The sequence below is a fragment of the Tursiops truncatus genome, chromosome 2 (assembly GCF_011762595.2).
Source record: "Tursiops truncatus isolate mTurTru1 chromosome 2, mTurTru1.mat.Y, whole genome shotgun sequence".
Classification (NCBI taxonomy): Eukaryota; Metazoa; Chordata; class Mammalia; order Artiodactyla; family Delphinidae; genus Tursiops; species Tursiops truncatus.
The window spans coordinates 110,525,686-110,552,589 of record NC_047035.1 but is presented as its reverse complement, the minus strand read 5'-3'; the positions used below and the strand labels follow the sequence as shown (position 1 = coordinate 110,552,589).

General features: G+C 50.7%; 1 protein-coding gene and 1 long non-coding RNA gene across 2 annotated transcripts in view; both read right to left on the bottom strand.

The window, feature by feature from the left end:
• CORO2B (coronin 2B) overlaps window positions 1-26,904 on the bottom strand; it is a 139,931-nt gene that overhangs the window by 16,284 nt on the left and 96,743 nt on the right. The window contains exon 3 of the mRNA XM_033851896.2: window positions 10,505-10,621. Within this exon, the coding sequence (XP_033707787.1) occupies window positions 10,505-10,621 (117 nt within the window). The remainder of the gene's footprint in view (window positions 1-10,504; window positions 10,622-26,904) is intronic.
• LOC141278038 (uncharacterized) lies at window positions 13-10,494 on the bottom strand. The gene is made up of 2 exons (XR_012330191.1): window positions 7,093-10,494; window positions 13-4,399 (listed from the first exon to the last, which is right to left on the bottom strand). It is a non-coding gene; the product is annotated as an uncharacterized lncRNA (long non-coding RNA).

The following is a 26,904-nucleotide window of genomic DNA, read 5'->3' as shown; positions in this document are numbered from 1 at the left end:
TGCTTGTGTTACACACACACACACACACACACACACACACACACACACACTTCATACATACAATACCTCCCCCATCCTCCGCATTTCCTTCTTTTTTACCCAAAGGTACGCTATGACACGTGTACTTCTGCAACTTGCTTTTCTCATGTAACAAGTGCTAGTGGGCGTTTTTCCACACCACTACACATGGCTCTACCTTATCTTTTTAAGTGGCCAGAGGGACAGCTGTTATGTGGCCATGCCGTGATGGGTTTAATCAACTTCTGTTAATGGACACCTGGGCTCTGCCCATTTTTTTCATTGTTACAATTCATTCTATGATGATCAGGCCTGTCATACAGGTTTGTGCATGGCTGTGAGTATTCCTGTAGGACACATGCCCAGAAGTGTTTCACTTTTTTAGTTACTGTAAAATTGTCCTCAAAAGCTGTCCCAGGGACTTCTCTGGTGGCGCAGTGGTTAAGAATCCCCTTGCCAATGCAGGGGACACGGGTTCGAGCCCTGGTCCGGGAAGATCCCACATGCCACGGAGCAACTAAGCCCATGCACACAACTACTGAGCCCATGCAGCTAGAGCGCCTAGAGCCTGTGCTCTGCAACAAGAGAAGCCACCGTGCAATGAGAAGCCTGCTCACTGCAACTAGAGAAAGCCTGCACGCAGCAACGAAGACCCGACGCAGCCAAAAATAAAAAAAATAATTTAATTAAAAAAAAAAGCTGTCCCAGTTTTTACAAGCAGAGTCTGAGAGTGTTTCTTTACCCATGTCTCTAAAACTATACCTTCGAAAACAGGTTTCTACCCATCAGATCAAAAATGCCATCTCCCTGTTGTTTGGATTTGCATGTCTTTGATTCTTAGAAATACCAGGCATCTTTTTCCGTGTTGATAGGCTACCCTTGTTTACACTTGAGCAGGAAGCTTGAGATGCTTTCAGGGTCAAGGGGACGAAACTTGAAGGAGCAGAAAGGCAGGCCAGCGTGGAGGCATTTGGGGGCAAAGGATCTTGTCTATGGCCAGACAAGTACATACACACGCGAACCCATGTCATTCAGTGTATAAGTGTTGATTAGGAAGGGGAGAAAATCTGGCCTTTGAGAAAATCTTTGAAACCGAAAGTTGAGTCTCATTCATTCCACTCACACCTCTTATGAGCCAGGCCGTGGGATAATGAGGCAATGGGAGGGGCGCTGAGCTTGCCCCATAGCCTGCTTCTGAGCGCACATGGCAGAGAACCTACAGGAGCACAGAACTGGGGGCCCTGAATCCAGTCTTGGGGGTGACGGGGTGGGAGGGTCAGGAGGCACAGTGTTATTAGAAGAGGGGATGTGACCCACGTTTGAAAAGACAGGCTGGGAATGTGGGGAAGGATGAGGCAGAAAAATGACCCCGTGTGTGGGTTCAGGCACAGTGGGCAGAGAAGCCGCAGGAGGGTCAGCCCGGCTGGTGTGGGGCAGGCTGGTGGGCGGCAGAGGAGGCCAGAGGCCATGTGTGTCATCCCTGGTTATCGACGTCCCAAGGAATCCTGCTCGGGCTGAGGCTCAGAAGGAAGCCTTTTTCCAGAACAGCCTAATTCCCGAGAAGCCAGCTCAGGGAGGCATCCCTGGATGGCATCACGTGCAGGGTAAGGTAGAGAGACACGGGGGAAGCTGTGAAGGGCGGGTCCACTCAGGCTCTAAGCCCACTGACCAGCTGGATGACCTTGGACAAGCCAGTTAACCTCTCTGAGGTTCAGGATCCTCATCCGGATGATGAATTGAGAGGTACGGACCTTCTAGAGGTGTGTGGGCTGAGCTAAGCTGAGCTTCAGGGTCCCTGTGAGTCTGAGGCTTTCTAGCCATAGGAGCTGATTTGTTGGCGTGACAGCTCTGTCTAGGAACCGAGGGGCTAAGTCAAGCGGATGGAGAGGGCAGGCACTGTCTGTGACCAGGCTCAGCCCCCGGACCGGCGCCAAGTCCAGAGGAATGAAGGGCTGCAGGGGGGAAGCCTAGAGCTGTTTTCACCAATAACTGCTAGAGTTGGGTCTCAAATGGAAAATGTCCCACAGAGAAGGAGAGAGGCGTCTTGCCTCATAACTCCATTTGATTCCAGCCACTTCTCTCCCTGGGCCCCAGTTTTCTCTTCTGCACACTGAGACGGTATTAATCTTCCAAACTTCTCTGCTTTTGACATCATTGAATGTTATCACCGGGGGGGAAGAGACTAGCTCCGTTTGATCCACCACTACAGCTAACGGTCGGCAGCACGCACGACAGGAGCTCAGAGGAGGAGCTGCAGTTCACAGTGGGCCTAAGTAGCTGGAAAAGGAATTCCAGTCCCTAAATATTCAAGGGATTTGCTGGGAACAAAGAGTGGATGGGTGTGGGAGGAGCGCTATGGATCTGTTCAGAGGTTGCTCTCAGAGAGGTTACTTCAATTCAACAGGAAACCAAACAGAGTCTGCCAAACGGGATTTCTGGAAGGAAGGGGAGGGGAGAAGTGGCAAAAGCGCTTTCTCCAGCAAGCCAGCTGTGCCTGGGACTGTCCCTTTCATAGGTCCCTGGGTCAGAGCCCTGTTTAGTTACATTCAGTTCCAATCAATCCAACGAAATATGCCTACCCCCCTCCCCCGCCCCGGTTACAGTGTTGGCCGCCGGGGGCCAGTCCTTGGTCTCAAGTAGCTCACAGTCTTGTGGGGTTGACAGCAGACGCGTGCAGACAAGGCTAAGCCACGGCGGCTGAAAGGGACAGTTTATAAAGCTGCAAAACCAAGTGTCCCTGTGCACGGGTGAGGGAGCAGCTGGGCCAAGAGAGTGAGAGCTTTGTGGCCTTACAAGCTCCGTTCGAATCCAGGCTCTGACCTTATCGGCTGTGAGACTTCAGCCAACTTATTAGCCTCCCTGAACGTCAGTCTTCCCAACTGTAAGAATAATTACACCTACGTTATAGCTGTTATGAAGACTAAATATATACCCTACGAAGCAGATTACTAAGCACTCTTAGTGATACTTAACAATGCTTGCTTAACAGTACATTAAGGATTCTATACAAGTCTTAGATAGGTCAGATTCTAGATGTGATTTCTATTTTTCATCTGTGCTTTGTGGCCCCCTGTGTAGTCAATGAATGTGGTATGAAGTCTGTCTCCATTTTATGGAATGCAAATACATTTCCTCTTTAAACTTATGATGTGATTAGGAAGGTGTCTGGCTGGGTCTCTCTGCTTTCTGATACATTGAGGATTGTGGCTGCTAGTGACTCAGGGTCAGGGCCTAGTGAGGGCCTACTCAGCCCCTCTGACAACACTGTTCTAAGGGAAAGAATGCTATGGTTAGGGGAATCGCTTGTTACACAGCTACAGCAAACGAACTACTTATTGTCTGTGTCTGATGTACAGGAGCTAAGAGAAGGAGCTGGAGTTCACAGTGGTCCCAAGTAGCTGGGTGAAGCTATGGATTCCAACTCCTTAGTATTTACTTCAAAAACAACCCCGTCTGGAGTAGTGCGGGGAGGAGCAGGCAAGTATAAGATATGGTTACTGCCCTCTGATGGCATCCAATTTAGCTGTACTACATTACACAGCCATTGGCCCTAGGATTTCCATCCAACAAATCCACAGAAACACCGCCTGGGGCTGAGATCAGAGCAACTCTCATGTCTCTTCTGCAGTGAGAAGAAAGAAACCGTGAGGGTCTCGCCCAGAGGGTCTTGGAACTCCCACCTCCTCATTTCTTGCCAACTATTCTGTTTACTACTAGAAACTGAGTTTACTGTCACTTACCTAAACAAGAGGTAGAACCTCAAAGTCTACCTTAATGTTATCTTCTGACCACTTAACTGTTTCCCAACATGGGCAACAAATCACTCCTAAGAGAGGGAGGTGAGAGAGGCCACCTGACGGCCCGGAAGGAAGCACGACTGAGCATCTACTGCTGAGAGTCTTGTGAGGTAGCTGCCAGCAGATTAAATGAAATGGTAAATGTGAGGCTGGACACATGAAAGGATATGTGCTACCTATGATTATTACTATTATCATTAATGACTATTCTTACACAGGTAAGGAAATGAGGCACAGAGAGGTTAGGAAACTTGCCCAGGTTGCACAGCCAGGAAGTGGGGAGCTGGGATTCAAACTCAGGATTTGAATCAGGCAAACTGCCCTGTTTCTCTCTTCTGAACCCCTGCCCCTGCCCAATCCCTTCCTTCTTCCCTGGATGGACTCTGACAACCTGGAGAGGGCATGGTCTGTCTTTCTGCTCATCTGTTCCAAAAGGGAGGTGCCACTCCCTGGCCTCGAGAATCTAAAACTTACCCCATTTGGGTCACAGACAACCTTCAAGGCTTCCCACTGATGGTCAACTCCTCCATACACGGGTGGGGTCTTTAAATTCACTGCCCTGTCTCTAGGGTGAGGAACAGTGCCTGGAATATAAGAGGCACCTAAGACATACTTGTTGAATGAACAAACCAACGGAAGAAGCTGAGAAGTCCAGAAACTTTCCAACCATTAGCAGATTCAGCAATGAGTCACGTGTAAGGAAGCAGGCTAGCCCTTGCTCTGGCTGGTGGCGAGCTAGATAGATGGCAAATCACCCCTTTAGTTCTGAATGGGAAGGCTGACCTGGTGGGGATTTCTTTCCTACATTTTGAGGCTTAGCATTCAGCTTAGTCTTTTTTGGAAACCAGTGATGGAAGGCCTATTTGGGGCCTCAAGAAGCAAAGAGTGAGATACAGTGGAAAGAGCACTGTGTCTCTCTCTTCCAACCCTCTGGCCAGCCCTCACCGGGGCAGGTTATCTAAACTCTTTGGTCCCCACATTAACGGTTATGGAGTTCTTAGTAGCCAAGAAACACTATATTCATTTTGTTCTCATGATAAGCCCAATATGGTCCCCATTTTATAGCAGGACTGTTTCAAGATCACAGACACGGGAAGTGGCAGGGCCAGGATTTGAACCTAGGCCTATGGCCTCCTGAGCCTGGCTGCCTAACGACTGAGCCACACCTGCACACTGGTAGTGTCTCTGCAGCTGCCAAGTGCATTGGTAAGGCCTCTCGGGGCTGCTGTCCTTCCATCTCTAAAAGGAGTGTGTTGCTCCCTTTCACCTCAGAGAGGTATTGGTTCTCAAACTCGTGTGTGCGTGTGTGCATGTATGCATGTATGCGTGTGTAGGAGCAGGGTGGTGGGTGGCTTCCGGCTGCTTCCAGCAGGGTTCTCATCCTGCCCCAGCCCACCCCCAGGTTCTTCGGGGAGGAGCATCACCTGGGGGGTGAGGGCAGCTGCTGGATGGAGAAGCAGAGGAATAGAAGGGAAAGGAAAGATGCTGAGCCTGGGAGAGGGGCCTGCCTCCCTCCTCCTCCTCCCTCTGGGATCACTCTCTCCTCTCCTTGAGATGTCAGAAACCTCTCTCTGTGGCTGCTGGAAAAGGGCTGGGAGCACGAGGCTTGGAAACCCATAGCGCCCTTCCCTACCGCCTGCCAGCCGCCCTCCCTAGCTGCGGCAGAAGCTATAAAAAGCACAGCCCTTCAACAATAGGTGACATCACCCAGCAGCGGAAAGAACTGGATTCTGCCAGATGCCAGGGAGAGTTACAGCCCCCATCTCTCCCTCAGGATGGAAGCCCATTGGGAAAGGGCTTGGGTATGTGCCGTTGGCTCCCTGGAAGGATGGGGTTAGACTCCTGAGGACCTCCTCACGCTGTCGGGGAGGAGAGGCTGGGGGGAGGGGAGGGTGATCCTGAGGCACATGGGGGATGGACATCACTGGACATTTTTCAAGGGATGGGGATATGGAAAAGGAGCTGGGAGGGGGTGGGGGCTGGCTAGATCCCTTCAGTGTCCTCTGAATGTTGTGAGACAAGTAGAGGGCAGGGGAAGGGTGGCAGTGGGTGTGCAGGGCCTGCCGGGATACGTGGGCCTGGCGTGCTGTGAACGGCATCTCTCTGGGCCCCTTCAGTCTGATTCCCTCCCTAGCCCTGGTGTGTATCACAGTGCCTGGCGCATAGTAGGTGTGCTGACTGACCTCTTAACCTTGGTTCTGGGTGTCATGTCTGATGCGCAGTAAGTTGACCGTGTGGTCTGCAGAGACTCGAGGGAGGCCTGCCCGTGGAGGGGGCTTTGGCAGAGGCGGGAAGGTCAGTCAGAGTGGTCCTGGCAGCGCTGACTGGCCTCCTCCCCCCACCTTGGGGGCCGCTGGTCCTCTGCCTTTACAGCCCCCCTCCCAGGACCTGGGTGAGGAGGCCCGGCTCCATGTGCTCTCGGTGCTCCACAAGGGCTTTGCACAGAGAGCACGCTGAGATCGAAACACTGAGTGTTGGATGGATCTGAACTGTCAGCCCTTCCAGACTCTGAGCCTCAGTTTCCTCACTTAAAACTAGGGCTGTGAGCAGGTGCTCAGGGTGCTGGCTGGGAGTCAGGAGACCTGGGTTCCAGCCCTGTCTGGGACGTGACTCCCTGTGTGACCTTGGGCAGGGGCTTCCCCTGGGCCCTCAGTGTGCCCTTCTCCAGGAGGGGCATGGTTCCAGCCTCGGGGTGTCAGGGGGTGCTGACTCCAGTGCCAAGATCCTTGGCCCTGAGGCTGGCGAGGGCTGGAGACCTGAGGGGCAAAGCGAGGGTTTGTGAGCAGCTGCTTCTGGGCAGCTGGACTGGCACCCAGAGCAAGAGCTTAGTTCCTCGCTGATCTGTGACGTCATCCCCTTCTCTCTGGACCAGTGGCTCCGGGCCATCCTCTCTCTCCCTGTGCCCCTAAGCCCGGTGTCCTTTCTCTTTACGCTCTGACATGTACCCAAGCCATACCCTTCTCTTGGGTGCTCCCCTTCTCTCTGCTGAGCCATATTCCAGCATTTGCCCAGTGTGCCTGGGCTCCACTTCCTCCACAAAGCCCCTGTGACCACCCTCCAGCCCCTTCCCTGACCCCCAGAGCGTGCAGTGTCTCCACACTGCATACGTGGTGTCCTGGCTCATGTTCAGATGGCTTGAGAAGCACAAGTCTCACTTCACAGTTCAGCTGCTCACCCTGGTGTCCCAAGCCTTCTCTCTCTGCTCCCAACCTCCCTTTGCAGCCGCCCCTCCTGCCCACTCCCCTCCCTGGTCACCACCCCAGGACCCCAGCCACACCAGATGACCCCGTCTCCCAAGAACACCATACGAACTCTGCTGTGGTCAGAATGTTTGCCTTGCCCCCAAATTCATATGTTGAAATCCTAACCCCCAAAGCTGATGGTATTAGGAGGGGGGCCTTTGGGGGTGGGCAACAGGTCATGAGGGTGGGGCCCTCATGAATGGGATTAGTGACCTTATAAAAGACACCCCCACAGAGCTCCACCCCTTCCACTATATGAGGACACAATGAGAAGAGAGCCCTTACCTGACCATGGTGTACACTGATCTCAGACTTCCAGCCTCCAGAACCACGAGCAATACATTTCTGTTGTTTAAAAGCCACTCAGTCTGTGGTACTTTGTTATAGCAGCCCAAGCAGACTAAGACATACTCCCTCCAGGCCTTTGCCTATGTCCTTTTCCTGGGCCTCCTAGAACATTTTCTCTGCTGTCAAAGTCCTGCTTCTCCAGGGTCTATTCAGCCCTCTAACCCCCTCTACCCTGCCTGTACCTCGGCCAAAAGTAATTCCTCTCTCCTCCCTGTGCACATAGTGCTCTGTTTGACCTTCTGTGGATGCAACGACTTCACTCTGCATCCTGAGACCAGCAGGCATAGTGCTAGGCACAGACCTCGCATCCTCACAGCAACTGCCTCAGGGACGTACCAGTATTATTGCTATAAAAAGAGGAGCAACACTGAGGCTCAGAGAGGGTACATAACATGCCCTTGGTCACCCAGCTAGTAAATGGTGAAGCTGAGATTCAATTCCAGGTCCAGCAGAGTCCACAGTCAAGCTGTCACTGAAGCCGGCATCCTAGGCAGGCACACTGTGGTCCAATGCGTGTGCAGCTGAAGAGAGCCGCTTGGCTCGTGCGGTCAGGGCCAGGCCCTATGCTTTTCTTGAGCACACAGCATGGGCGTCTGGTTTATTAGCTTGGGTCCTGGAGGACGTGGCGCCTGACTCAGGTGAAATAAGGTGCTGAGCTAGAACCCGGCAGGGCCATCAGGGCGAGAGACCCCTCCCACCCTCGCCCCGATTCAGGAAGTTCAGACCTGAGGTGGAGCCAGGACAGCCAGCAACTCTGAGAGCCCAGCCTAACCTGTCCCCCGACACCCAGATGGACACTGCCCTTCTCCTTCCCAGCTGGCTCCCCGGTGAAATACGAGACACCGGGAGGGGCCTGAGGCTTCCAACACGGACTCTGTGGATTCGTGTCATCACAAGACTTCATAGATCAGGAAGAGCGTGGGCTCTGGGGCCAGCAGTCCTCCTCTCCTCTCGAATTCTGTGACCTGACCGCAGCCCTCAGCTTGGGGTGGCAATGCCTGTCGCACAGGGTGGCAATGAGGGCTAATGGCGTATAGAGTGTCCAGCCCAGAGTGGCTGGAAAAGTTAGTGTAAGGCAGCCCTGAGTTTCAGGGGTGTTTGCTCTTCAGTGACTAGTGACAGTGGCTCAACACTTCAGCACAGGCAGGGACGGAGCGGGCTGTGGTCGCTGACACTCCTTGGACTCCCTGCACCCAGGAGAGAACAGTGGACAGCACCTCCAAGTGCCCTCTCTCCCACTGAGCCCAGTCCTAACCTATACTGACCACTGAGCTCCCCAGCCCCCACCAACTCCAGCTGCCTCCTTCTCAGCCCAGGAAGCGACCAGTGTCCTCGTTGCCCTCTGGGTTTCCTCACTTGTCCTGGGCTCCATCACCTGTGCTCACCCTCTGGCCTGTCGGTTCTCTGACCCCTGGTCACTGTCTCCGTCTTGTTGAAGAAAGTAGCCAAACCTGATCGGGCGTGCCCATCACAAGTTATTGCCCTCCCTGCTCACATGGGCCCTGCCCTTGATGCTGCTGCTCTCAGGAACCCTCTTGGGTTGACTCAGGGCTTTGACCTTCAGGAGTGGGTCAAGCCCATTCCCTTAGCCCCTCCCCGCCACTCCCTTTTATTAGGTACTGTGCCAGCTGACCTCCTCCACACCCCCTAATTTATTAACCAATGGAGACTATTTACTGTGAATCTCATGCATTAGTTGGGCTATATTCATTCTCTCATGCATTCATTTATCTTTCCATTCTATCCATCTACCCATTCACCTTCATCCAGTCATCTATTCATCCAATCATCCTTCCTCCTTCCATTCAACTATCTATCCATTAACCACCCATTCAGTCTTCTATCCATCAATGTGGTCATCCATCCAAAAATCCATTCATCTAGTCACTCATCTAGCCATCTCTCCATCCGTCCATCCGTCCATCCATCCATCCATCCATCCAGCCATCCATCCAGGTATCCATTCCACTGAATACCTACTATGTATTTACCATGTACTAGGCTCTGTGCTGGATGCCTGGGATTCAGAACCAAAAAGGCCATGGCCTCTACTCTCAGGAGCTCTCAGGCTGGTCTGGAAAGACAGGAGACATGAGCTCCAAAGTTCCTTCTAGTTCCAATATCCTGGGAGTCTACGACCTGCACCTGGGCTATGCCAGTGGGCACTAGAGAGATGCTTGTGGCCTGATCTTCCTTCACCCGGGAACGCCAGGGGCTGGAGCAGCACCCCCTCACCAGCTCAGCTGAGGCTCTTGCTTCCATGCTGGGGTGTTGACATTGCTTAAGGGCAATTGAGGAAAGGCATGGGGCCCCTCTCCAGAAACACGGAGCCTGCTGCCAACGCCTGACTCTACCTCCACGTATGAAAGTCAGCAGAGCCTGGGGAAAGGGTGGCCAGACAGCGGCTTCACGTTTTACTCTCCCTGGATTCTTCAACTCCCCTCTCCAAACTCTCTGCCGCCTTTCTTCCCTGTATCTCATCCTTCCCACCTGTTCCCTCTTCCCTTTCCCTCCATCTCCTCTCTGTTCCCTCCTCTTCATTTCCCTTCTCCTATTTCTTCTCTCTCCCCACTAAGTGGTGGAACACATGGTGTTCAAATCCTGGGCCGCCGTTTTGGGTCCTTGGATAAGTCATGACAATTCTCAGCCCAGTGTCCTCCCCTAAAACCGTGGCTCACAGAGGACAAAACTAGATGGTACACTTGTCCAGCCTGCAAGAACAGGGCCTCTTTTCCTCATGGCTCATCCACTTCTTCCCTCTTCCCCCTTCCCCCTTGTCCATATTCTTCTTCCTATCCTTCTCCTTTTGAGACTACAGATGAGTGCCAAATCACACACTTAATCTTTTTTTTCTGATTCTCACCTACAAAGTCAACACCTCCAAATGAAAACATGCTAAAGGTACAAATAGTCCATGGATTCACTCCCTCTGTCCCCTTCCTAACTCCCCATCCTGGGGCTAGCTGGAGGGATGACCAAGAGAACAGAGGAAGGGCAAAGAAGGGAGAAGGAGGGCATTTAGGGAGGAAGACCTCCAAGAAGAAGCAGGGAGGTGCTCCCATGCACCCACCCTCCCCAGGGAGCACCCCTCCTGCTCACCGACGTGTCCTCCGAGCACGAGGCAATGATGTTGTCGATGAAGGGGTTCCACTTGATGTCCAGCACGTTGCCCTGGTGACCACAGACCTTGGGGTAGTTGGGTTCAATCCTGCCCGTCTGCAGAGGAGAGAGAGAGAGAGAGAGAGAAAAGGGAATTAGTTTGATGACCCTGGGGTGACTTGAAAGAAGAGGCTTTATCCTGGGCTTCTGTACTGGACCAGAAGGTCCTTGAGGGCCCACTAATGTCTTTGGGTCCCTGCATCCGGCTGAGCCATATTGCTCTGTGGCTGCAATCTCCCAACACCGAATGGTCGTGGGGAGGGTCCCACAGCAGGGTGGTGGGTGGACCCGTGCGTGTCCACACGACACCTGTGTGCAACTTAGAGAAAGGTGCCCCTTCCTCAAGTAAAAATGTTTAAAGTTAAGGTGTAACTATCCACCTGAATGACCAAAGCCTGGTGGGCAGCAGCCCTGGCAGTTACTGGGCCATGCGCCTGTACTCCCCGCTGCCTCTCAGGGCGGGGGACACAGCCAGGTTTGGATCAAGAGGAGGCTCTTTCCTGCTGCTCCGGGAATGAGTGGAGAGGCCTGAATCTCGGGGTCCACCCATACACTCTCATATGTTATCCTGCCTGGGATGTGAGCAGTGCCACTCCCAGATGCGGCATGCTTGTTCAGTGTGCATCTTAAAACACCTGTACCCAGTGCCCTGTGGCTGAAAGCACAGTCTTTGGAGCCACACAGGCCTGTGTTTGAATCACAGCTCTGCCACTTTTTAGCCCGGTGGCCTTTGGAAAGTCAATGAGCCTCAGTTTCCTCATTTCTTTTTCTTTCTTTCTTTCTTTTTTTTTTTTTAAGGCTTCAGCAACTTTATTTTCAGACACATGGATACAAAATCAGCTGGAAAGCTTGAGAGCGCAGCTGTCATCAGAGAGGTTCCTCATTAGTATTGTGAAGATTAAATGAGCTAATGTGCTTAGCAAAGTACTTAGTGTGGAGGTGATCATCATAGTGAATGCTCAATATACGATACTAGTTATTATCATACAGGTTAGACGGCACTTCCTCCAGGAAGTCTCCCCTGATCCCTCAATGGATTAAGAACTCCTCTGTGAGCTCAGGGTATTCTGTGCTTCCCTCTATTATAGGCACCATCACGCAACATTGCAGTCTGTTTCTATCTGTCTACGAGCAACTGAGGATAGGCTTCCTTGTCTCTGAATCTCCAGCTCCTTACAAGCCTGGCACACAGTAGGTGCTCAGTACATGACTTGAAAGACATCCTGCAGGGGGGATGAAGTCCACAAAAGATGGAACAAAGGGTGTGGGGGTGAGGGGTAGTTCCATGCTTAGTTGTCTATAAAGGCGGCAGGGAAGGGAGGGGAAATTGCAGGCAGAGGCTGTGTCTCCATTCCCAGGTCTTTTTAATATTAGCTTTTTGGGGTGTGGAGGAAATAGAGAGGGTTTTTCTAGTCACTGCTCATCTGCTAACAGTGGTTAGGTGGTCAGAGGCACCTGAGGCAGGTCAAACCTCACCGTCCTTTAGGTTCCTCAACTGAATAAGGAGGAAGACAACCAGCTTTTGCCAAGCCCCTGCTACACGTGCCTTATGTCACTACTTCACCAGTGTGATGGGCAAGAGTTCTTTCAGAGTATGCAATCTGCCATAACCTCTTCCCCAGCCACTTCTTGCCTGTATATCTATCAGCTCATCTCCGTATCATTTGATTTTTTGTGACACCGCAGTGGCAAGGTGCATAGAGGAAAAAAAAAAAAAAAACCTAGAGAAAATGGCAGTGGTATGGAGGGGGAGGAATGAGGTAGAGAGAGAGAGAGGCCAAAGGCCTTGGAGGTTGTACTTAGAAGAACTTCACTGACACTGTACACTGGGGGAAATCAGAGAATGGAGGAAAAGGATTGGGGGTGTATCGCTCTCAGTTAAGAATGGGATCCCCTTTGACATTCCATGAGGGATGCAATTCGAATCGGAATATCTTTTCCAATGACTCTTAGGCCGTTGGACTATGCTTCTTTAGTTGAGACTCTGAGCAGAGACCGAGCCACATGTGGCCCTGGGATTTATTAGGGTTAAAGTAGCTTCTTTAACTCTCACAAAACCCTGGGAATTAGGCACGAGGAAATTAAGGCCCAGAAAGGTTAAGCCACTTGCCCAAGGTTACCCAGCTGAAAGCAAAGCTAGGATTCCCACACAGGTATAACCCTCAAAGCTGAGCCTAATCCTACTGGTTATTGCTAGCCAGCTCCCCTCTCTCCAGCTCTGACGTCCACAGGCAGACAGGCCCTGCATTGTCTGCTTCCACAGCTCACTTGCTCTCTGACAGAGCCTCCTCTCCTTATATCTGGTCCCAAAGGCTGCCCTGAGTAAAGCTGTCTGCATTAAGCTTTCGGCAACCAGGCAGATCTGCATCCGTCAATAGGTGGCCATCAGCTAGCAGCAGCTTCTGGCCAGCAGCCTGCAGGTGATGTCCTGGAGGGACAGGTGAAGCCACATCACTGGAATGTATTCAGAATGGCGAGAGGTCAGGGCCCTGCATCAGGAAGGGAATTAGTAGCGGATGATCCCGACGTAATGTATCCTTCCAGGTGGACCTCTGTGAATGCCTTCCTCAAAGGGGTGTGTAATGATGATTTTCATGACTGAATCATACTGTTTGCAGCCATGGGAAATGGCTCAAGGGGAGGGACCTCCTTTCAACCTGGCAGCTTTGATTTTCCCATTTTATAGAGCAGAGTTCATATAAAAATTTTTTTTTCTTTGCAGCTTTGTGGGATCTTAGTTTCCTGACCAGGGATTGAACCTGGGCCCATGGCAGTGAAAGTGCTGAGTCCTAACAACTAGACTGCCAAGAAATTCCCAAAATTTTGTTTGAAAGACAAGTTTCATTGCTAAGAAGAAAAGTATGAAAGCCACAGTTTTATAGAGAAATCATGCAACTTTTAAAGTGCAATTATTAACTCCAGGAAAAGAGCTGTATAAGAAAGCTAATACAATCACAGTGATAATGACTTGTGTACAATGTTTACATCATGGTAATAACGTAAATCCTGAATATTTATTTAAACACGAGGTGTGCTATAATATACTGGGAAGGCAGAGGTTGGAAAATTGTGTGTGGCTACAGTTAAGAGGGGAGACAGAGCTGGTAGAGAGCCAGATCCCCATCTTCCATAACAGGAAGTCAATAGACAATGTCTAAGATTTAAAAAACCAGACATAGCCGTGAAAGTATGTAACTAAGAAATACGAGGAGAAGTACAAAAAGACACAGCTCCAAACACTGGAAGCAGCTACCTTTAGGGAGTGGGAAACGAGGGGTGTAGCAAAGTAGGATAGGGATCGAGGGTACAGGCCCTGGTGTGCTGGTAAATGTTTAACAACCGGTTTTCCAGGAAAAAAAAGGCCATGGTTTGGAACATATGCCAGTTTCAGTGGCAAATGCCCACTACGCCTAACTTCAAGCTACCAAGGTGATATCACCAAAAGTAGAGTTAAAAGAGACTCACAGTAGCACACCAGATAGCAGTAAAACAGTTAGTAAGGAATAAGTTTTTAACATTAGTACCTCTGTTTTTAACATCATTCATTTAATTGAAAGTTGCATAATTTAATTTTTAATAATGGTCGTGTTTAAAAACTGGCTTGCAAAACTCCTAAAAATTTAACAGTAAGCTCTCATGAGCTGGTATAAGCCAAGCCCAGCACCTCCCTTGTAGTGCTATAGGCCTTGCAGTACTATTAGACTTCATGAACTCTGCACAATTATTACTCTGATAGACATAAAAATTAAAGAACAAACCAATGAAGTGCATGTATAGGTGTTCTAAAGGAAGCTTGTTCTGAAATTTTTTTTTCTGAATTTAAATAAACGTGAACAATCCTCTCCCCAGACCCTCCAAATGCCTCTGTTTTCTGTTCTACTTTCTGGATAGGGGTGTGACTACAGACCAAATCCGAATCTGGTTCTTAACTGCTACCCAATACTGCCTTCTCATACTTGGGCTCAAGCCAACACTAATAGCTATTATTAATATAATATATTAATACAATCAAATTTACATTGATTTACAGATATCATCAAATTTAATCCTCATAACAACCCCACCTTACATCTGAGAAAACAGATATGTAAAGAGCTTCTCAGGAGCGGAGTCAAGGTTTTGCACTGTTTTATAACTTTAGAATCACTGTTGAGATGGTCAGCTCACAGAATTGTCCCAGTGGGAGGCTTCTCAGGGGTCCTGGGGTCTAACCTGCCATCTGGTGTTTGAACCTCAAAGAGAGCTTGAGTCTCAACAGAGCTGGGGCAGAGACCTTGCTGCATGGGGTGGGGTCGGGATGCCTGTTACACAGCATCTATAATCATTAGGGAGATCTTCATGCTGTTAGGATGGGCCTTATCCTGGAGGCTTCACAGGACAAATTCAATCCCCCTTCGCTGGGACAGACTTTCAATGTCAAATGTTGGGTGGCAGCTGTTATGTACCCCAAGTCTTCTCAAGGAGGAGCCCAGTGCTGGGGATCAGGCTGCATGTCAAACACAGCTGAGCTGCCAAAGACAGAGTTGGGGGGTGCTGGGACATGGCCTCTCAACAGGGTGCAGGGGAGTGAGAAGCATGGCAACTTTCCCACAGATCCATTTGACAGGGTCTCAAAGACTTTTAAAAGGTTCATAGCCTTTGACCAATAACCCCACTTTGGGAATTTATCCCAGTCAACAGGAAAGCATACTAAGACACTCAGTGCCATGTTATTTAAAATAGGGAACAATAATAAATGCTCAACAATGGGGCATTGCCAAAACGAATTACAGGACACCAATATAATGGAATATTATGAGGTAATTTAAATCATATTTTCCAAAAATATTTAATGGCATGGGAATTACTCAAGCTCTAATGGTAAGTGAAATAGTCAGACTCAAGTTATATATGCAAAATGATCCTTAGCTGTTAAAAGAAAAATACATCAAAAGTTAATAGTGGCAGGACTTCCCTGGTGGCGCAGTGGTTGAGACTCCGTGCTCCCAATGCAGGGGGCCCAGATTTGATTCCTGGTGGGGGAACTGTGTCCTGCTTGCATGCTGCAACTGGGAGTTCGCATGCCACAACTGGGGAGCCTGCCTGCCACAACTAAGACCTGGTGCAACCAAATAAAAAAATAATAATAATTAAAAAAAAATTAAGAGTGGCAATCTCTGGCTAGTTGGATATAAGTGGTTTCTAATTCTTCCCCAATGAACATTTACAATTTCTATTAAAGATATAGATGTTATTTAAAACACACACATACACATTCACCATAGTTTTTTATTTAGTTTTTGGTACCCCAGGTGGGAGGTGATCACCACAGTTTTGATTGAAAACTATTCCTCTCCGGTTTTGGTCAAACAGGTCTTAAAGAAATGAGATGCAGACTGGGGTCGACCAGATTTATGTTCCAGAAGCTTCTGTGGAACACAGATGTATCTGCTTATATAGGCTTCTTTACTCCCTTATTACGATGCAGATACTTTAGGGGAAAATACGATCCTTGAAACTTAATAAAATTATATAACTAATTGAAAATAGGTTTTAGAGTGCCTGTGTGTGGCGTGCGTGTGGGCAGGGCAGGCCAGGCCCTGCCTTGGCGGGTTGGTAGGTGTGGCTCACCCAGCAGGCTGCCAGGGGAACGGCGCGTGCCCTGGGCCTCAGTCCAGGCTTTATCTGAACCCACTGAACTGACTGAGGACGAGATATTTTCAAAACAACCTGCACGACAGCTTCAGCTTCCTAGAATTTCCCATGGCTGCAAAGCTGAATTCTGTGCACAGAAGCAAAATGTTTTCTTACCTGGGGTATCAGCGTAGTGAGGCAGAAAGAACAGACTTAGCAAGAGGTAGGGTTTCTAGGCCCAGTCCCCATTCACCTCACCAGCTGAATTACCTTGAACATGGCCCTTGGCCTCTCTGGGCTTCCCAGATTCCTAGACCCTGGGCTAATGCCCTCTCTGCTTCTTCGTGGCTGCCCTTTTTACTGTATGAAGCCAGGCACACCTGCAACTGGAGGGCCTTGCTTCTGGCATACCAGGACAGAAGTTAGGGATGCACACCAGGTCACGGGAGGGAAATACTAATGATAACAAAATAGACGAGGGTGATAAAGGACCATTTGACAAGTGCTTCAAAAGTGCCTTGTGGGGCTTCCCTGGTGGCGCAGTGGTTGAGAGTCCGGCTGCCGATGCAGGGGACACGGGTTCATGCCCCCATCTGGGAAGATCCCCCATGCCGCGGAGCGGCTGGGCCCGTGAACCATGGCCGCTGAGCCTCCGTGTCCGGAGCCTGTGCTCCACAACGGAAGAGGCCACAACAGTGAGAGGCCCGCATACTGCCAAAAAAAAAAAAAAGTGCCTTGTGCTCAGCAATTTGTATACATCATTATATTTAAGTCTGAAACAAAGTTTTATTAAATCCAGCAAGGACCTACTGGATAGCACAGGGAACTCTGCCCAATATTCTGTAATAACCTAAATGGGAAAAGAATTTGAAAAAGAATAGATACGTGTATATGTATAACTGAATCACTTTGCTGTCACCTGAAACTAACACAACAGTGTTAATCAACTATGCTCCAATATAAAATAAAATTTTTAAAAAGTTTTAGTAAATCCTTACAACCCTCCTTTAACAATCCATTTTCTGGATGAGAAAACCAAGCTCTGGGCCATGATTTGCCAAAGGTGATGCAGCTGGGCCAGGAGGAGTTGCAGTTTGCACTGGCTGTTGTCTGGCTATGCTGCCCTCCTATTTCAGAATGTAGAGACTTGATAAATTAGGGGGAAAAGTCATACATCAGAAGTAGGGCCTCAGAATTTCTCATAAGGTTCTCAGAAGGGGCTGGCAGGCAACTCAGTTGTGAAGACCCTTATACTTGCTCCTGAAGACCCACACTTCCCCCACTCTGTCTCCCCCGTCCCCCTAGTGATTCTCAAACTTTGCTTTTTTTTTTTTTGCAGTACGCGGGCCTCTCACTGTTGTGGTCTCTCCCGTTGCGGAGCACAGGCTCCGGACGCACAGGCTCAACGGCCATGGCTCACGGGCCCAGCCGCTCCGTGGCATGTGGGATCTTCCCGGACCGGGGCACGAACCGGTGTCCCCTGCATCGGCAGGCGGACTCTCAACCAGTGTGCCACCAGGGAAGCCCTCAAACTTTGCTTTTGTTTTAGAATCACCTGGGAAGTTTTGAAAACCCCAGGGGCCCGATGGGTGTCCCATATCAATTTAATCACAGTGTCTGGGAGTGGGCAGCCACGCAACAGTATTTTTTTTTGAAAGATTTCCAAGTGATTCCATTGGGCAGTCAAGTTTGGGAACCACTACCCTAGAGGCTCCATATTCTGCTGGGGCCTCAGGGAAGCACCTGTGCTCATTCATTCTAGGACAGGGGCGGAGACCGTCAGTGTTACTCGATGTAGGTGCAGGGGGTGGGGTGAGAAATCAAAAAACAGTATTGCGTGTTTCATGCACGCCCAGATAAAGCGAGTAGGAAGATAAACGGTCACGTCAGGTGCTGTACAATTTAAAGGAAGCCCCAGGGCAATGGATAAGCCTGACACAGGAGATGGGTGAGCTAATGGTGGCATCCCAAGCTTCCGCGTGACAGATGTTTGGGGATCCCCACCCCTCTGCCTCCGTCATCACACTCCCTCTTCCACGTGCTGCCCCACGCATCCCAGACCATCCAGGTAGGCTGCCTGCCGTCTTCTCTCCTCTGGATGGAAGGTGACATTAAATGAGAGAGTTATTATACAATGGGCACTGGAGTCCTTCTCTCCAAAACTCTGGGCAAAGTCAGGCCCCCTGTGTCCAAGCTTCCGGGGTGTGAAGGAGGCCTCACCCTCCAGCTCACAGCCCTTGACACTTCACAAAGCGCTTACACATGCATTATCTAATTAGTACTGCCCAGGGAAGGGGTGACTCGAGGAAACTTGAGTTTCCGGTCACCCCACGTCGCAGTGACACTAGAACGAGTTTGTGCAGCTTCAGAACTCTGAGTACCACTGTGGCCTTCTCAGCAGGGGTGAGAGGGGTGTTTCATGTTCCTAAACGCTGGGTGCCCTTCGTCCAAGGTGTGGGTTGCTGTCGCCCCGGGGTGTGCCCAATCTGCCAGCGACGGTCCCCCACACAGCTGCACGCACAGTCACGCACGCTCACACATTTATACACCGCCCCCCTCCATACAAGCTTCTCTCCACGCCACTTCTGCCCAGGCCGCCGCACTCCTTCCCTCCCTCCATCCCAATCAGAACTTACTGGGCTCATGTCCCACACTTTAGCGGCCTGCTGTCTTCAGCCCGTTAATCTGGAATAATATATATAATAAACGGGAGCCTCCTAAGGAGGACACTGGGGGGTGTAATGGGTCAGTCCATTTCTCCTTGTGGGTCATCTATGTGCATGTTCACAGGAGCCTTTAGAGAAAGCCATTTGGCCCAGAAGTGGACTCTCCTGGGTTTTCAGACTCCCGGGCAGTCCTCTAGGAGATCTATTTTGGGTAGAGGGCTTTATTCCTGCTTGAGCTCCCAGGACTGTCTTGCAGGATTTCTGAAGTGGGTCCACTGATTTGTCCCCTTGCCTCTAGCGTCTGCCCTCTGCAATTCTCTCCAATCCATCTTACGTAATGTCACCTAATTCTTCTAGAGTACAGCTCTGCTGCGATAACTACTCCACTCTGAACTTTTCAATGGCTCCCTACTATCTTGACTTTAAAAGCCAAACTCCTTATGGGACATCAGAGCTACTGTGGTCCCAGCCTGACCCCGCTTTGACATAACAGCCCACCCCACTGCACGACACACACATGACTATACACGCACCCCTAGCCTCCAATGCTCCCGCCGCCTAGATGACCTTTGGTTCCTGGTTCATCCTTGCCACCAGGCTGTGAGCACCTCGAAGACAGTGACCTTGGCCCAGGCATCTTCAGAGCATCCTTCAATGCCAGCTCATAGCAAGAACTCAAGCTGGGTGAATGACTGTCACCCTGTTTCCTACCTCTGGGTCTCTACTCATGCTGTTCCCTGAGACCAGACTCCCTTCCCTTCTTGTGCATGTCCATTTTCATCACCCAGAAAATATCACCCAGGGAACAGACACATCCCTGTACCTTCCTCATGCCAGGAGATAATTCTGGATCCTGCTCTTCTGACCTTGAGAAATTCTAGATCTGGGGCTGAGCTTCGGGGTAGGTTCACAGTCAAACGGCAGCATGTGCAGCAAAGGCTGTGATGCTGTAAAGTCAGTCACCCAGTCAGACAGAAGTTCACAGCGAGACCTCAGGAAGCCTCCCAACTTCATGACTTCCTGTTTTGATTCTCCCCTCCAGTCTTTTTATCTTTGTGTTTTTCAAGCTGGAAAGGGTTTGCTGGTTTTTCCAGTCGAAATCCCTACTGTGTATGTGCGTGTGTGCGTGCGTGTGTGCGTGCGTATGTACTGGGGGAGAGTGTGGGAGTAGGTCCCCAGGGGCGGGGGAGTTTGTTTGTGGAAGAGATGTAAGGAATTCTGTTTCTCCTGGTATCTGAGCACTTCGAGATGAACTCGGTTTTCCCAGGCTCCAGGAAGAAGAGTGATGGGGCCAGCTTTGTCCTTGGTCCTGGGCAGTGTCCTGTTGCAGAGCCCAGCAGAAGAGATAACAGACTCCTTGAGGCTGGGATAGGAAGAAGTAGAGGAACAGTGGATGCATGAGTGAGTGAGTGAGTGAGTGAGAGAGAGAGAGAGAGAGAGAGTGTGTGTGTGTGTGTGTGTTTGTGTGTGTGTGTTGGGGAGAAGCCTGCCTGGGACCTCAGAGCTCATGCTGGCCCCTGTGGTTTCCTGATTACTGGCCCCTTCTTATAAAACTCTGTGCTAACACACATGAAGAAAATAAGAAAATTCCAAACTCAGTGTGCCTGATGAATCTGCATGGGGGGTGGTTTTTGATGGGGTGTCCTGGAGGTGTGGATTTCTAGCCCTGGCTGCTCACAGGGGAGACAGACAAAGAGCTGGACAAAGTGTAGGGTGGGCTGTGCTTTGGTGGGGGAAATGCCAGAGCACAGGAGAGGGGCAAGTACTTGAGGCTCTGAAATCCAGAAGGCCTTCCCAGAGGAGGTGTGGAAGGCCCGAAGGATTGATAGCACACAGCCATGGACGGCGTGGGGAATGCTTAGGACCCAGAAGGACCAGCCCCTGCAAAGGCTGAGGAATATTTGGGAAAGCCAAATAAGTAGAGAGAAAGGCCACAGAGAAAGGCCCAGATCAGAGGGTTCAGGAACTTGCTGGTCTCATGAAGGAGTCTGGACTCTACCCCATGGGCCTAAGTATAATGGGGCTGGGGACCACAGAGAGAAGGAGAGTCCCTCACACCCAAGTCACCCCATCATGTCCCAGTGTCCCACAGTGGGGAAGGAGGGGAGCGAGCCAAAATCCATAGCTGTTGGAAATGCGAAAGAATTGGCAAAAAATACATAGCAGCATCTATGAAAACTGTGGGGGAAGCCATAGTGCTTCTTCTACAATGGGTAGAAAAGCAGATTTCTGGCTGTGGCAGAGAAGCAAAAGCGAAGAGGGCTCGCACCATCTCCAGGCTGTCAACACCAGCCCTGCCCTTCTCCCCTGCCACAGAGTCAAGAGGATAAAAATCCCTATTTCCATTTGCCCATCTGGCCCAGGGAAAAGGAGAGAAAGGTGGACTCTCCCGCCTGAAGCCCTTCCTGCAACCTCCTCACATACTTACTTCCCCTGCAGAATGAAAGGAAACTCATTTGGGGCCATTATTGTCGGCCAGCCCACCTGGGATTCGGGGAGCATCACTAAAACTCTTTCCCCAGTGGACAGGTCAGCAGCCCGGGAGTCAGGGGACCTGGGCTCATCTCAGCTCTGCCGCTCCCTGGCTGGGTGGCCTGGGACAAGTCTCTGTGTCTCAGTTTCTCCCTCTGAAAAGTGGAGACATTCTGGAGGGCTAGCGAGAACACACACAGGGTACACCTGCCACCCCTCAGGCTTCAGGCTCTACAGCAGGCATTGCTAATAGCTCACCGCCACTGCATCCCTCCTGAGCCCCGCCATCCCTGGTGATCGGAGTGGGAAATGAGATGAAGTCTGAATGTCTGCCTAGGGCCACGTGACCCCCTAGAGCTCTGACAGCTGTTTGCTGAGCCTCTGAGATCGCGGTACCTCTCTGCATTCAGAGCTGATTCCCAGAGGTCTCTGATAAATTAACCCTCAGAAATGCCCACACATTTGCCCCTTCTTCTCCAGGCCCACCATGCTCACGCCCCGCGGAGGCACGTCAGCACTCTCCCAACTGCTCTCCTTCGCGCTTGCCTCTTCCCAAACCCCAGTGTGACTTGGGCGCTCTATAATGATCACTTGCATTACGCAACTCCTCCAGAACCTTCCACGGTTGGAACCATTTGTAGGAATTTTGGCAGTTGGGTATCCAAGCCCCCTTCCTGATTTGGGGGAACTCTCCCACTGTGTGCTGTACTGATGGGATGCAGTGCCTTACCTCCCATCGTGAGAGCTGAAAGGGGGCTCCTCCTACCCGGGGTCCTCTGCTGGCCAAGGAGGGACACGTAGCCTGGCTTGGCCAATCAGACCTTCCACCCGGGATGGCCAAGGACTCATTTAACTTCCTCTGGGCCCCCAGGAGCTGCCTTGGTGCTCACCTGTGTTCCAAGTCCAATTCTCCACTGCCCCCAGCTCCTTGAATCTGTGAAGGCCTCAAATCCCCTTCTGCTCGGAAAGGCCAGGAGCGACTTCTGTGGCTAGTCAGGGATCTTGACTCGGTCGGCGCCCTTATCCCTACCTCATCAGATCCAGCTCGTCTGCTTGGCCTTTGAGGGACCCACACACCCTGTTCCCCACCCTCTCTCAACCTTAGCAGCCAGTTTGCTCAACTCTATTGGGGTCATACTTCTCAATATTAAATGCTGTGTCTCAGGTCCTTATAAAATACTGAAATCTCCCTAAATCCCAATATTTTGATGACCACATTTTTTTTCTCAGACTGCTTCTCACATATAGAAGAAACACAGAACTTCTTTGCCAGATCATGTGTGTCCTAACTCTTGGATTGGGAAAACATGGTCCCCAAACTGTCGAACGAGAGCCTCACCACTTTCCTCACGACACCCATCCTTGGAAGGACCTGGGCCTCTGGGCCTCTGCAAACCTTAATCATCTTCCCAGAGGCACCCTGACTCCTGCTCCTGCTAAAATGTCTCATCTGACTTCTCCACATCTTGTGATTTCCCTTTTCCTTTGCTTTCACAAGGCTTTCTTCCCATAACCCACCATTTATGATAATGGCAATCATTCACTGAGGGTCTTCTACACGTCAGGCCTGAAACCAAGTGTTACTTCAATTATTTACCATGATAACTGTATGAAGTACATATCACTGTGTCCATTTTACAGATGAAGAAACTGAAGCTCGGTGAAATTAATTAACACAGTGCAAGGCTAGGATTCAAGCTTCAGTCTGTGTGACTTTTGAATTAGAATGTAAGCTACATGAGGTGTGATGCTTGGTCTAGTTCTCTGCTGTAACCCCAGCATCTGGAATCATGCCTGACTGATGGCAGGCTCTCAGTAAATTTTTCTTGAATGAATTAATGATGCCATAAACTGTGGACCTAATCAGGTCCCCTGTACAGTTGCATGGGTTGTACACTGCACAATTCAAGGGGGTCCCATTCACACAGTGTGCAGCCTTCTGTGGTGCTCTGGGCTTAGCCATGATGCTGCCCTGCTTCTTCATTTAGCACCGCCTTGTGTTGTTTGCTTTGTTTCATGGTTGTTGTTTGTCTTTCCCAAGAGGTTATCAGTACCTTCATCTTAAATGAGATAATCACGGAGGGTTCTCAGCAGAGTGTGGGATACAAGTGAAACCTAAGAAGTATAAGACATGCTTCTTATGCCCTCTGGCCACAAATACAATGTCAAGTTTATATTCAAGATCAAATGATTCCTCAATCACATGCTGCCAGTTACACAGATGCTACTTTTGTCAGCAGTGGGAGTGGTCACAGGGTATCATCCACATTCTCCCGAGCTGGGCCACTCCTCTGCCTTACCTCTTTGGGATTATCGACTGAGGAGCGAACCCACCATCCATCAAAAGGCCCAACACCCACCGTCTTCCTTGCTTAGACACCACGAAGACTCAGCCCTGGGCTGCCACTGCCCCATGGAAGCTGTGAAATGCATGGGCAGAGCAGGGGCCCTCTGGCTCAGACCCTCAGCCTTGCTCCATCAGGGACATCTAAGAGGCCAAAGAAAGAGCTGTACCACCTCCAAGGCAATGGCCCTGGAACCTCAATGGCCTTGAAAATGCCCTTTAAATAGCAGGTGAGCAGCCCAGTCCTTAGATGCCCCTTCCTCTCCCAAGCCCTCTCCCTGCTGAGGCTGGTGACCCTCAGGGGCTGGGGCTGGTGGGAGAAGGAACCTATTGCAGCACTTCAGGCTCTGAAGCTCCAGGGTCCAGTTTCAGCTCTGCTCTCACTGATGAGTGACTGAGCAAGTTCCTTCCTCCTGGGCTTCACTTTCCTCATGACACAATAAACATAAGCTCACTGGGCACAGCGCCTGGCACCAAATAAGCATTCAATCAATATCAGCTATCGTTATCATCTGCAAAATGAGGGTTTGAGTGCCCCCTCCACCCCTGTGTTCTGCACAGCAACTGCCCCCAGGACCACACCCTCCCCTGCCCTGTGTTCAGTGTCTCACGGCTCTGTCCCCCGACCCGACGGTGAGCTCTCCAAGGGTGGGCATGTGTGTAACCCATCTTCACACCCCAGACCTAGCACAGCCCCTACACATATGCCCAGAAGTGGCTGGTGAACAGAACTGAAATATCAGGGCCCTTCCAGCTCTGATGGTCTATGGTTATAAGTTGAACCTCCACCCATATGCTCATCAAACACAGACAAGGACCCTTCCTGGGTTTGGCTCTGGCCACCTAGAGAAGAAATCCCTCCTCCGAATGCCAGCTCCATGACAATATGTGATTTTCTTAACTGCTGTATCCCCAACACCTAGCACAGTGCCAAGCACATAGGAGACTCTACTGATAAATATTTATTGAATGAATGCATGAGTGGGAAGCAGGTGACATTTCTAGGAAGGCCCACACCCTCCCTCACTCACCTGGAGGGCCAGGGCAGGGATTAGCTCCTACTGTCAAGCCGAGATGGGCTGTTGTGGGGGGGGGCAGGGAGGGGAACACATCCCCTGGTACGCCTGCCACCTGGCCTCTAGCCAGACCCTTTATGTTTCCAGTGACCTGGGGCTACTCTAATTCTCAAAATGGGACATGAGGCTTGGCCTGCATTGGGCACTAGGGGACACAGCCATGAAGGCCGGGGGTGGGGTGCATAGTGCCTGTGTGTCTGGAGGCTCTCCACGGGAGACGGTGTGGGCCGCTCCTCTGAGCCTGGCCCTGACTGCCCCACCTGCCGATCCCTGGCACACTCAGGTTGCCCGGTGGCCCCATGGCCACCTCCTGGGGGGAGGTGTGGGGAAGGGGCAGAGAGGGCTCCCATCGGCGTAGAAATTGGGGCTTCCTGGTCCTCCAGAGCCCGCACTCTGCCCTGTGGAGCGCTAGGCCATGCCTGGCTTGATGGTCTCCCCAGATTGGGTGGCGAGGGGCTAACCCACCCGTGTTGCAGAATGGGTGCTGAGCGACTCTCCTGGGGATGTTGAGTGCACGTTAAGCCTTAGTCAGGAAGGGACAGTGGCACTTGGGGTGCAAAGGGGGGCTCTCGCCCATTACAGAAGGCCACGATCAGTCTCCTTGGCCAAGGCTCTGGGCCTCGCTGGGCCCCAGGAGGCAAGGGCTTTTCATGGAGCCTGAACTCTGCTTGGGAAGGGGAGGAAGCCCTGGTGCCACCCAGTCTCACGTCTTTTTCTTTTTTTTTTTTTAAATTTATTTATCTACAGCTGCATTGAGTCTTTGTTGCGGTGCGCGGGCTTCTCATTGCAGTGGCTTCTCTTGTTGCAGAGCATGGGCTCTAGGCACACGAGCTTCAGTAGGGCTTAGTTGCTCCGTGGCATGTGGGATCTTCCTGGACCAGGGCTCGAACCCCTGTCCCCTACATTGGCAGGCAGATTCTTAACCACTGCACTACCAGGGAAGTCCCAGCCTCACGTCTTTATACGGTTGCAGAGACCCTGTGGCCAGCTGAGCCAGATGATCAGGATGTGTTCTTGACATGACAGTAGAGGAGACCTAGCCACCCAGCCATGGAAGCAGGAGGAAGGCTCAGGAGGAGGAGACGGGACAGGTGGTCACCCTCTGTCACCTCAGTCCTGACAACTGAAGACAATGATCTTCAGCCAGCTGAAGGCCAAGGCGGGCCAGGAGGAGGAAGAAGAGGTTCCACTTGAATTCAGCGTCCTCCCTCGAGTATCTACACAGCTCATAACAACTCCCTCACTACGGCCTTCATAGATGCTGAGGCTCGAAGTCGTGTTAACCATCCCCAACACACACACACACACACACACACACACACACCTGACTGGCTCAGAATGAACGTCTAATTCAAGCTGAGCCAATCAGATTCCCTGATCTGCCCGCCGCCCCCACCTTCCCAATACACACATACATTCAGCTGATTGGACCAGGATGAACATCTAATTTGAGTGTCGAGCCAATCAAATTCTCTGACCACCCTATTTAAAGTTGTAACTACCCTCCATCCTCCCATACCTCTGTCAGCTTCCCTAATTTATCTTTCTCCCTAGCATTAGTTACCTTCTATTACACTCTATGATGTACTTAATTGTCTGTCTCCTCCACTACAGTGTAGGTTCCATAAAGATCAGAATTTTGTCTGTTTTGTTCTCTGCTGGATCCCCACTGCTTCCAACAGTGCCTGGCACACAGTAGGGGCTCAGTAAAAATTGAATGAGTGAGTGAATTCTTTCCAGGTGATGTAATAATGGCTAACATTTACTGAACACCTGCTGTGTATTCGTGTTTTCTAAGCACTTTAAATATATACTAACTTGTTATAACCTTCATTTTACAGATGACATTTTACAGATGACAACAGGTGCTGGGTATATGTGTGTGTGTATTATTCTATCAATGACCTTGGTTTTATGGTTTACAAACATGTTTATTAACATCTTACTTGAGTCTCACCACTCCCCTAATTTTCGAGATGAGAGAACTGAGGCTCAGAAAGGTTAACTGACTTGCTCAAGGTGAGTCAGCAAAAAAGTGTCAGAGCTGAAACTACAACCTAGGATTACACACCCTTCCCCCAAGTCCCCAGCTCTTTCCAGACACCAGGGCACCCCTGCCTGTGTCTAGAAGATGCTGTTCCGGCCCTCAGAAGCTTATGTTTTCCCTGG